The sequence below is a fragment of the Tiliqua scincoides genome, chromosome 8 (assembly GCF_035046505.1).
Source record: "Tiliqua scincoides isolate rTilSci1 chromosome 8, rTilSci1.hap2, whole genome shotgun sequence".
NCBI classification, from domain to species: Eukaryota; Metazoa; Chordata; class Lepidosauria; order Squamata; family Scincidae; genus Tiliqua; species Tiliqua scincoides.
In genome coordinates, this window is record NC_089828.1 from 42,816,251 (window position 1) to 42,828,585 (window position 12,335).

Genomic DNA, 12,335 nt, shown 5'->3' on the forward strand with positions numbered 1-12,335 from the left:
TTGTGCATCTGCTGAAGTGACAACTATTTGTTTGCTTGCCAGTTTTGGAAAATACAGGTTGATCCTTGGGGATTCATTCCCTGGAACCCCCCCACCACCACCAGCAGATATTAAGGTCCATGGGTGGGGAGGTCCACAGAAGATTTCCATATACATCTGGGAGGTTCAGTGAGGCCTTCCAGATGTGGGTCAGGGCTCACATTAAGTCAAATCCGTGGATCCCGAACCTGCAGATAAGGTGGGGGATCAACCTGTACAAATACAGGTGTGTGCCACTTAACGATGGGGATATGTTCTCCAATCCCCGTTGTTATTCAATTAGGTCATTAAGTGAACATTTAGTCCAATCTATTGCCTTCATTGTGTAACAGACACTCCCTGTCAGACACTAGCTGGCTCCACAGGCTACTGGAGATAGATTGCCTCTTTGCATTAAGAGCCTCTCTGTTGTGTAAACAGACACTCTGTTGTAGGCTATGGGAGATGTGATTGCCTCATTTCTTTATTGTACTTTGACCACCGTCATATACGTGGTTTGTTGTTAAGCGGCACACACTTGTACTCAAAGTTGCTTCTTGTGCACTGAACACTGATTAGATTTCAAGAAACAAACCAAAAACGACCTCTCCTAGCCTCCATTTACATGGAACGGAGTTCTGAAAACCCAGGACGTTGTGCTGCAAATACAAACTTTTTTTTTTAATGTGGTTTTGTTAACAGTGTTGCTGGTTTTTTGTGCCAAAATGATAGCCTTTTGGAAAACTGGGTTCCAGTTGTGGTGCATTGAACCTTAGCAACCTTTTGTAAAGTCATTTTTAATTATAACAGTATGGTCTTCTTCACTTGGCTTTCCAGAATCTCTTTTCTAACAATTATCTTTAATGCAAAACATATTTGATCAGTTCCAGAAATAGCAGAGCATCATATTGGTGTATCCTCCCCATTTTGCTGAGCAGTGAAAAGTTCCTTGGACAGCCAGGAATACTTCTGAACTTCTCATACAAATTTCTTCTGAAGCTTTGGTCGGTCCAAGTTATCTGATTTTTTTGCAAAGCACACCACATGAATTCCTCCATTATTCATTTCTGAACTTGGCACAGCTTGCAAAGTTTTGCAAACCACTGGCCACAGCTTTCAGCTCCTTCTGTTCCCTTGCATCCATTTCCCCTCTACATTTACTAATACACATAGGTACATGCAAAGATAAAGTGCTGCATATAAGCCACAATGCTGTGATTGTACAATTAGAGTAGATCAGTGGTTTGCACTTTTGATTTCTTTCCAATTCTTTTGTAAGGTGTTCTGTCAAATGTGCAGGACTGCGCAAACATTTCACATCAGGAAAAATGCCACACAAGAATTTTGCTGCAAGCACATCAAGACTGTGCTTCTCTAGTGGTTTATCAGCATGCATGTACTCTGAAGGAGTGGAATTCAAGGCAGAGCAAAACCATGGAACAAAGCACCGGAATAGGGAAATTTCACTTGTTGGAGCAGCACAACCAATTTTAGTTTTGTTTGAATGCAAGAGCACAGGGGAAATTAAGGGTGTTTTTTTTACATTAAATGCATATTGAAAATATACAAATGGAGCATAAGTAGAGGCAAAAAGCAAGTCAGGACATGATTCTCTCTCCCCCCCCCCCACCCCCACAGATCCACTTGCCTCCTCCAGTTACATCCAATTTGAACTAGAAACTCTCAGCTTACTCTTCACTCATTCCAACAGCAATTACACAGCAAAACAGCATCTGGCCACTCATTTGAGCTAGAGGGGTATCTCATTCAAAAAGGGATTTCCAGCTCCCATCAATGACCTTTACAACAACATACAACAAACCTTTATTAGGCATATAGTTTTACAACTAATATCTCCAGACAGTCATGTATGAAAGTATATGTTAAAAGAGAGATAAAAATAAGGGTTAAAACACAACAATTTACTTACAGAGTTGCTCCAAATTGCTTAGGACCAGCAGCTTAGCCTGCTTCAAGTTGCTCAAATATAAAAATGTAGCAACTGGAAGGGCCACTAATTCAGATTCACCCGCCAGCAGAGGTTGTAAAAAGGTGTTCTTAGAGAGACCTTTTTTGATTCTTGACAATGAAGGGAGATACTGGTCTCTGAGCGCTTGATTGAAAGCACAGTGCAGAACAATGTGTGGAAGAGAGTCTGCCTCTCTGAGGCCACAATGGCAGAATCGTTCTTCCGGGGCATTTCTAAACCTACCAAGTAGGTCTTTAGAAGGCAACACGTTGCAATGGGCTAATGTAAAAGCCCTCCTTGCAAAGGGGCAGTCTAAGAAGGTCAGGTACTTTGGTTGTTGACCAAAGGTATTGTTAAGATGGAAATTTAGGGGCGATCAATTTTTTTGTGCTGCAGCCAAAATCTCTTGCCTTTCTATATCAGTTAGTCGTTGTCAGGAGCCTAATAGAAACCTCAAGTGTAGCAGCTCCTTGTAGATCTTCCTTGAGACCCATTTGTCTGATTTTCTTATTGAAAAGAGCTAAGCAAGGAGATAACAGTGAGTCAGTCAATAGCCCCTTTAACAATGGGTTTTGGTCAGCCCTGAAGCACACTTTGGCCCAGTATTTTAAGAAACTGGACCATGCTAGGAACTCCAGCCTATATTGGCCTGTCTCCAGGCAAAGTGCCATGAAAGGAACACAATGCGGTACACCTGTTGTATAGAAAATTTGAATGGATCTTTTCAATTGAGTCATTTAATGCTGGCATCCAAACAGGAATGCCATACAAAATTTGAGGTGTAACTTTGGCATTAAAAGTCTGGAGAGCAGCTGGAATGAATGACCTTTACTATTAAACCAGCAATTCATTCCAGCAAGGAGTCAACCAGTATCTGTACCTACATGATCTATTCATCCATGTGTCAGGCTGTTGGGACAGGCAGGAGGAACAGGACCGGAAAGGGGGTTTATCCCATTTTTGCCTGGCCCACAGCTGTACCTGTTTGATCCCTGTTGCATATATGTAACTTTGGGCAGAAGTGGCTTAAATAACTACAGTACCCAGCTATTTTAATATTCATGAAAGAATCTGTAAGCTGTGTAAATATTAGTGCATTTGTGTAGTCGTTTTGCCTCTCAAATGCCAAATTACCGGCACCTATTTTTGTAACTATGGTGTAGGTCAGTGGTTTTGACACACTATTAGTAAAATGCACAGATTAGAAAAATCAAAGATGCGAACCACTAAACAAAAACAAGGTACTGGTCACAAAAATTATAGTTATAGGATAAGAAAAATGGAAAACAAGAAGGTGACAGCTGTAGTTCATGTCAACAAGTGTTGTCTTAACATTCTGTTCTCCACTATAGGATACATGATGGTATACTGAACTCATACAGAACGAAACCTAAAATTGTGCTATAATATAGCCGTGCAAATACATTATTTAAAATATTGATATCACCTTTTCAGAAAGTGCCTTTTTGCCCAGTTAGCAAGCTTTGGGTATACATTAGACAATGTTGTACCAAGGCGGAATTTTTTTCTTTTAAATGCAAGCTGCAGAATTATACAACTAAGTTTTTGTTGGACATTCTCCCTGGGCATAATCTGGTTCTCCAATATGAAGAAAATTGATTTTTTAAAATAAAGGGCTCTTTTGACTGTATCATTCTACCCCAAGCTGGTTGAACGATATTTTCTTAACGTTATAGTCCAAAAACCATCACAACCAAACTGCTATGGGTGGCACCAGATGTTTCCAGTGTTGGCTAGTAAACTTCTAGCTGTTGCAAGTACATTGTGTGCATTTTTCCATACCACCTGCACCCCTCTTGAGCATAGCTGAGGCTTAAAATCAGCATCTCACGTCCTGTTCTCAGACATAAGTTGACAGGTAGCAGGGACAGGGCTTCCTTGGTGGTGGAAGCACTACAACTGTGGAATTGTGACCAAATGCGCCCACGATTCCCTCTGGCTTCAAGGGGAAGCAAAGTCCAACAAGGGCTAAAAAGCACTATGTAGCCTCAAATGCTGCTTCAACTGTTCTCCGGGGAGACGGTTAAAAGCCAAGGCACAGTTGGGGAGGTCCAAATTTATTGTTTTATTTGTTTATTCACTGATGTCAGAAGCCCCTGGCTCATGCCAATTCTTCCTCACACAACCTCTTTAAGCACCAGTGAAAGCTGGAGGTGGGGGGAGGGAATGGACATGATGGCAACACTCCAGTCCACATGTTCCAGTGGCTGCTTCAGAGGCAAGTCTGATGTGAACAGCCCCCAGGAAGAACCTGGCAGCAGACGACCGTTTCAAGGGACATAACTCCTTCCAATCATAGATGTAAGAGACATTGCCTTGCTGATCCACGAGATCCTCTCACGTAGCCACCAAATGACAGAGATGTGCTACTATTTCAATGCAGCAACTTTCCCTTTGGCCTCCAAGGTAGGCAGTGTGTCCATGTCCAAGAGGGGATGGAACCATGGGTCTTCATCATATGACAAGGGACAATGAGACTCAGAAGTTGCCTCTACCCCACATCATCTGCAACACCACAGCTGGAGACGCACCTTATCCCTGGAAAGCCTCATCATGCCCCTCCCCCCACTCATCAAGTTTTTAAAAGACTCACACACTGCTCTTTTGTAAAGACTTCAGTAAGACTTGATTGGACCTTTCTGCATTTTATAAAAATTGTGTTTTGTTCCCGCTTTCTGTTATTTGTTGTTTCCTCTGTGGATTTTATTGCATCTTTATTGTGTGGTGTAAACCTTGGCTCTGAAAACTGGGTTATAAATCTATTTTTAAAAAGGAATCACAGAAATCCAATGAGTGGAAACAGAAGTGTGAGAATAAATGCTTGCTATATACAACTCCGATGATGCAACACACATGCATTCACACTCCAAATGATACAGGCATGCCCCCTTATTCCTGTCCTGGAATGCAGGTGCACCATCCCCCATCCCCCACTGAACAAAGATTGCCACCACCCTCATTTTCTAAGAAAAGTTTTTTTATTAGTTCATTGGTTGAGCATCAGACAAAGTATATACTTGCAACAAATCAATTTAGTTACAGATTTTCCAGTAATTCCACCCTTTGTTCTTGTTTAGTTGGCACAAATTCCTTCCAATCCACCTCAGCCAAAATCTGGTTTCCATTAAGAGTGTTGACGGCTAAAGAAAATTTCATGGAGGACAAAAAGTGTGGAAGGAATTAAACCAAGTCAAACAGAAGCAACCATGGAACTGGCTGACAACAGATATTGGAATGTTGGAAACACTGGACAATTCACTTTGAAGTCCCACAGCAATTGTGTGTAATTCTGTTAGGATGGGACTTCAGAAGCAAGCACCTCTTAACATTCTTCTTGTAATCGATACGATTTCAAAGTGCTTTGCTTTGGGTAGCTCATGCCCTTCTTTTACCATGACAGTGCAACCTAAACAGGAGATGGCAGAGAGCTAGAACCTTGGTAGACAGCCATTCTAAAAAGAAAGCGTTTGTTTCAGCAGTGGATTATCTAAAACCAGCCAGTCTCTTCTAGCGATTAGGGAGAAAGGCTTTAAGATAGAAGCCAGTTTACCATCTCCACTTAGACCTGGGCTCCATGCATAAGAACTGTAGTTCTATGTTGCTCCATTATTAAGTAACCAAGCTAGAGGGAGAAAAAAAATGCACAGTCCCTTCCCACAGAAGAACCTGGCAAGATCAGACCATCTACTCCAGCATCCTATGTCCAACCAGATGCATCTAGGGAGCCCACAAGCAGGCCTAAAGCCCTCCCTGTAATACACAGATTTCAGAGATAGATTGCTTCTGTACATGGATGTTCTATTTCGTTATTGTGGATAATAGTGATAGACCATGACTTTTAGTCCCAAATCCTAACCAACTTTTCAGTACTGGCATAGCTGTTTCAGTGGGGCATGTGCCACATCCTGTAGGTGGGTGGCACTCATGGAGGCCTCCTCAAAGTAAGGGAATGTTTGTTCCCTTACCTCGGAGCTGCATAGCCGTTATGTCGGTGCTGGAAAGTGGGTTAGGATTGTGCCCTTGGTCCCCCTAGGGATTCTCCTGGCAGTGGCAATCATATCTTGTGGCAATGAGTTCCATAAGTTAATTGCGTGTGAAGATGTACTTAACTTTCTTCTATCCTGAAACTACTGGCCATCCAACTTCATGTGTTGATCCCAAGTTTTATAGGAGTCAAGATCCTTCAATGTACACAGTCTACTAGCAATGTAGGATGGTCTACAAAAAACAACTTCCACCCCATAGAAGTAATAGGGTCAAACACGGAGTCAAACTAAATCCCATGGAGTCAAACCAAAGAATTGGTTTAAAGAGGTTTTTTTCAGTGTACCAGAACTGAACACAAGCCTTAAAATCTCCTAATTGCCTTTAGACCAAACTGAAACTGGACCCCTAAAGGAGAAAAATCAGAAACCAAAACAGGTGGGAATCAACAATCAGGCACTCATCTTGTCACACTCATCTGTGTGACACCATCAGATCTGGTGCAGCACACTGACATGCTTCTCTTTCCGATGATGGTTGAACAAATGTTAAGAGCACTTCTACTGAATCTGACCTATGTGTCCATCCTGCTTCTTAGTAGCCACATGGATGTGTCAAGGAAGTACATATGCAAGGCATGAGAACAATAGCCTTCTGCTGATGTACTTTCCCACATCTGGTATTCAGCAATAAACTATCTTTGGTTGTGGAGGTTCCTGTTTGCCACCAAAGCAAATGATGCATCATGAATTGGTTTAATCCAGCGGTTTCCAAACTCGCAGGGACACCACAAGATGTCCCTGGTGGCCTCTTCTTATTGGCTCTCCAGGGCGTTGCCATCTTGAAACGCATGAGATTGCACAATATCTCATGTGATTCAAGGTGATGGCACCCAGGAGAGCTGGGCAATGTTGCTACAGTGACAGGGCTCCATGACTGTAGGGTGCCATGACTGTGATAAGTTTGGGAACCGCTGGTCTAGTCTCTTTCCAAGCTATTTCTAAGTCAGTAACTGTTACGACATTGCGTGGTATGAATTCAAGATGTAAATTATGTGTTTGAATAAATCAGACATTATTTTTTCTAGGAACTGTTGACTATTATGCAGGGAGTTAAGCGTTTCTCAAGTTTGCCAAAACAGATTTAAGAGCGATTCACCAATCTGGTTAGAGGAAATACCACTGCAACAACCTTGTCATGGCATAGCTTTCTCCAAAACCGCTCTCCATTCTGAAAAATTCTGTCCCTTTTTTTTTGTTTTAAACAAAACAAAAGGTGTAGAATCTGGCAATCAAAGAAAAATATTGACCAATTACCAACACCATTTTTCTAGACCCTGTGGGTTGCAGAGAAATGGCCTTGGCCAAAAGATAATTCAGTTCAGGACTATCCTTCTGCTACAATTCTACTGGGTGGTGCTAGAGTAAGAAAAGAAAAAAACAATACCATCTCCCCAGCCATAAGAGATCAGATGACACATTTTCCACTAATGTTTGATTTGGGTTATTCATTAGGAGGGCCGAATGGGAAGTATTTTAAAGTGTGGAATTTATCCTTGCTTTACTGCTAAAATCAAAAGGGTACATTGGGCAGAACTCCTCTTGCGAAATGGGTTCTGTATATTTGGGGGAAGGGGGTTGCTAGTAATCTCTCAGTATCTAATTTCCTGCGGCTCACTTGGCACCTGGGACTCTTATGAAGGATACTGGATCTCGGACTAATCCACCGCAGAGATCCTCAAACAAGAGTACAGACTCAGGATCACTGGTACCCTATTAGCAATTCCATTTTGTATCAAATAGAAAGAGCAGCAGGAGTTAAGGTAAGAAAAGATACAATATACACAAGTGAAGTTAATTCAGTCCAAATGCACATTATTTAACTTTAGATCTCCTTAAACTTCGAGAAACAGAGATGCTATTTGTTTTTTGAGTCTTCCTTTATAAGGAAAAAGATAACTTGGGTGGGTTGGGGGAAAAATAGCAAAGCTCCTCTAGTTTCCCAACGCATGATCTTGTAACTTCAGCTATCTATAGTACGTAGTTTTATACTATGCCTTCTACAAAGTGTCTTGGACCGTCACTCGTGAACAGGGATGCCAACTTTTTACTGGCCCTACGCTCCTATGAACAGCACCCTGGCCCAGACATGGTAAAAGGCAATTTTATGCATCCAGTTGTATAGATGTATCAATTGATACCTGCCATGTGATTATGTGATGACCAACTACTAGTTTCTAACTGAGCATCAGCTCCCTAGAACCACTGACGACCAGAGCGGACTCACAGCGCTCAGATTATCTCAGGCAACTCTTGATGCCTACAGGCCAGCACAGAGTCAATCTGAGGCAGCATCTAGGATAGTGCTAGATGAGGGCTGCCCCAAAACTCTTTCTATACATCCTGCCTGATCAACCCAGTCCAACAGCATCCTCCCTCCACTTCCTTATTAAGCATCAGGAGCAGACTGGAGAGTTTACCAAGCTGCTTGTTCTGTGATCAAACTGCAGTGACAGGGAGAAAAGTTGTGCCACACAGCCCAAGAGATTCCAACAGTGGAATCAAATGCACCAATATAATCTTAGAAATGGCATAGTGTTGTCAGTCACTTCAAAGAACATTTGAACAAAGAACATTCATCCTAACACACTGACAACAGCAAAGTGCCACAAACGACACTAGCTTGGACGGCTTTAAAAAGAGTAAGATAAATTCATGCAGGCCTATTGATGGATATTAGTCATTATAGCTACATGGAACCTACCAGTTCAATGGCAGACTACCTCCGAATACCAGTTGCTGGGAAGAAAACATTAGGTTCGTTGCCTATTAAGCCTTTTCTGCCCAATGCTGCATATATGCAACAGGGATCAAACGCGCACACCTAATGGGCTGGTCAAGCTTCCTGGAAGAATCTGTCTGCCAGAAAGCCTAAGAACAGGATGCTGGACTAGTTGGATCGATGGTCGATTTAGCAAGGCACTTCTTGCTACTAAGAGACATTAGAAACTACAAGTAGGGAGATTCTCAACATCTGGTTGTGTTCTAGAAATTTTGCAGTTCCTGGTCCCAATTCTCATTTCCCTTATAAAACGTGCCAGAATGCACATAGTCCAACTTGATTAAAATAAAGCACATTTGATACCCAAAAATTCATTTTATTTGAAAGAGCAAAAAATCTGAGCATCCTTGATGCAGGATGTGGAGGGAGGGAAGTTTGCATAGATTACAACCAGTACTTTGGACCTGGGTTTGTCCCATCATTGCCATAAACTCACTGAGTGACTTCAGGCAAGCCACCATTTCAGTCTCAGGTCCCAATCCTCTTCGACGTTGCAGTGCTGATGCAGCTGTGCCAACAGGACATGAGCTGCATCTTGCCATGGGGAAGCAGCCACTGAGGCCCTCCAAGGTAAGGGAATGTTCCTTCTCTCACTTTGGTGCTGTATTGTGGCTACACCCACACTGAAAAGTCAGATAGGATGTGGCCCTCACTTTCTCTAATCTGCAAATGGGTTTATTGACGACTTACATCACAGGGTCCTTGAGAGAACCATATACAGGACAACTGTAAAGCACTTTGCCGACTGAAAAGGGAAAAAAAGATTTTGAACAAGAAATAGCAGCAGATTTTAGTCAAACTGACCAACCAGCAGAATACACTGGAAACCCACCATAAAAGCAGGAGGATCACTGTTAATTTGCATGCAATTAACCATGTGCATAGCATCTTCACAAACAGGGAGAAGACTGGCCAACTTATTCTGGGGTGGACTTCCATAACAGATGAAACTAATACAAGGAGGGAAAACAGGATCTCCATATTCCAAGGGGCTTGTGGGAAGGCAGCAAAACAACAACAACAACAACAACAACAAAAACCAGGCAGAGTTTATAGAAGCAGCTTTTACTGGAAACTTACAACTGAAACCACTTTCTACTGGAATCAGACCATGGGTCCATCCAGCCCAGTACTGGCTATTTCTGACTGATGGTTGCTGTACAAAATCGCAGGGAGAGAAGGAATTTTTTTTGCAGCCTGCTGAGATTGTTTCAACTGGAGATCCTGGGAGTGAACTTTGGCATGCAAAGTAGATGCTCCAGCTAAAGAATTTCAGCTCCTTCCTAAACCATATGATGTAGCTTTCAACTGAGTCGGACTACTGGTCCATCCAGTTCAATTAGCAGCAGCTCTCCAGGGTCTCCGGCAGAGAGGGAGGCTTTCCCTAGCCTTTGCTCCGCAAGATTCCTTTAACTGGGGATTGAACCGCTTTGGGACTTTCTGCATTCAGAAGAATGGAAAATCTGCTCAGGGGGGCAGGAATTCTTTTTAAATGGTGCATATAAAACAGTGTTACATGTGCGTGGCTGGAAGCGCAAGTGTGGGTTTAGAAAGAGCTTGCCCCATAAAAAGAATTAAGATTTAACTCTGTTCCCACCTTCATGAAACCAAACAACAGCCTTGTCTTGCTTTCCAGCCTAGTCCATGGCAAAATTACTTTGCCAGTTGTGATGCCTCATGAGTAGAGGTGATGGCTTCCTTGTTTACAATGAGTAAGCTAAACCAAAGTCACCCCAAGTCTTATAAATGCAATAGGCTTAAGGTAAATAACACCATTTTCAAACACCTCTACTCATGAGTAGCTATTTTCTTCAAGGCAAGACAAAGCCACCAGGACTATTTGAGGAAAAAAAGGAGGGGCAGAAATAGGGCAGAGAGGAAAGTCAGATAGTGGGGCAAATAATTTAGGTAAACACTCTGAGCAGTTTGATGAATGAGATCCATCTTCAGGAAACTAGCTGGCAGCTCCTTAAAACATGCAAGGTGCCAATGCAATTTTTTTTGGAAGAACCAAGGTGAGTGGGGAAGAAGGGAACCCTCTGTAAACCAACAGGGGAAATCAGCATCCATTTGAAAGTCTGTATGGAGAAAATAATTAAAAACCAGAAAACAGAACATTATGTCTCTCTCCACTAGCCCACCCTGGAAGTAAAGGAAGAGAAGAAAAACTTCCAAGTCAAATCCACCCCAAGCTCTGTCTCTCTTGGCCTTGGAGGCAGGAATTCCCTCATTGCCACAGAGGGGACATCTTTTTGCCCAAATTGCACAAAGTTCAGAGACTTTTCCTGGGAAGGTATGGCGGGCAATGAACATCCAGGCTGTCGGCACAGTGGCGACAAGATCGGCAGGACGGGCAACAATTCAGGACATGTGCACCCCTCCTCTGGCTCTCTTCACTGCCCTGTCCCATAAGGCCAGTTGAAGGTGCTCCCCGACAGAAGCATGTCTCTGATCAGTGTCTCAATGGGCGTTTTGCCCACCAATCTCATGAAGAAGAGTTGAGAGATGAGGGAAGCTGGCACGGCCCGGAGGGCCGGGAGGCGCAGTAAGAGTCTGCCAAAGCGCTGTGGCTGGGAGGGGTATTGTGAGCGCACATACTCCGTCAGGGCCACCTGAGCCTTCTCCTGCAAGCTCTCCACATGGGCGGGGTCCGAGAGGCCACAGGCATCTGAGAAAGGGAAGGAAAATAAAAGAGGAGTTGTGATCTGAGTGAGATCCTTCATTTTCCCAGAAAAGGTTGGTCACAAGCTGTTAAGTCTGTTAAAGGGTAGGATTTGTGACTTTTTGGAATCCTGTTGAATTAAACTGGGATATATCCTTGGACACCCTTCTTTGCTCTCTGATCTCCTCCACACACCCACCGTTGTCTCTTACTGGCAAATATTAATCTGTAGGCTTAGACCAGTTCATGGTTGCTTATGTAATAAATCAGTGTCTGCTAGTTGCACTAATACACATCACAAATATTTAACTAATACTTAATACCAATTTTTCTTACATTTCTATCCTGTCCTTCCTCCAAAGAGCTCAATGTGACACTCATGGTGTCATCACCCTATTGTATCCCACTACAAATCCTGTAACGTAGGTTAGACACAGAGATTGTGGCTGACTCCAGGTCACCCAGTGAGCCATAATGGCTGAGTAGGGGACCTGAACCTGAGAGGTGAAAAGTGGTGTGCCCCAAGGATCTGTCCTGGGACTGGTGCTCTTCAACCTCTTCATAAATGACCTGGAGACAGGGGTGAGCAGTGAAGTGGCTAAGTTTGCAGACGACACCAAACTTTTCCGAGTGGTGAAGACCAGAAGTAATTGTGAAGGATCTCTCCAAACTGGCAGAATGGGCAGCAAAATGGAAGATGCGCTTCAATGTCAGTAAGTGTAAAGTCATGCACATTGGGGCAAAAAATCAAAACTTCACATATTGGCTAATGGGTTCTGAGCTGTCGGTGACAGATCAGGAGAGAGATCTTGGGGTGGTGGTGGACAGGTCGATGAAAGT

At 43.0% G+C, this 12,335-nt stretch overlaps 1 protein-coding gene across 2 annotated transcripts in view; it reads right to left on the reverse strand.

The window, feature by feature from the left end:
* Positions 1-4,967: 4,967 nt before the first annotated feature.
* The window catches only part of NR2F6 (nuclear receptor subfamily 2 group F member 6), a 44,031-nt gene continuing 36,663 nt past the window's right edge, over positions 4,968-12,335 (reverse strand). For both annotated transcript variants that reach the window (XM_066635716.1, XM_066635715.1), the window contains exon 5: positions 4,968-11,501. In XM_066635716.1, coding sequence (XP_066491813.1) covers positions 11,227-11,501 — 275 coding nt within the window. In that variant the 3' untranslated portion in view covers positions 4,968-11,226. The remainder of the gene's footprint in view (positions 11,502-12,335) is intronic.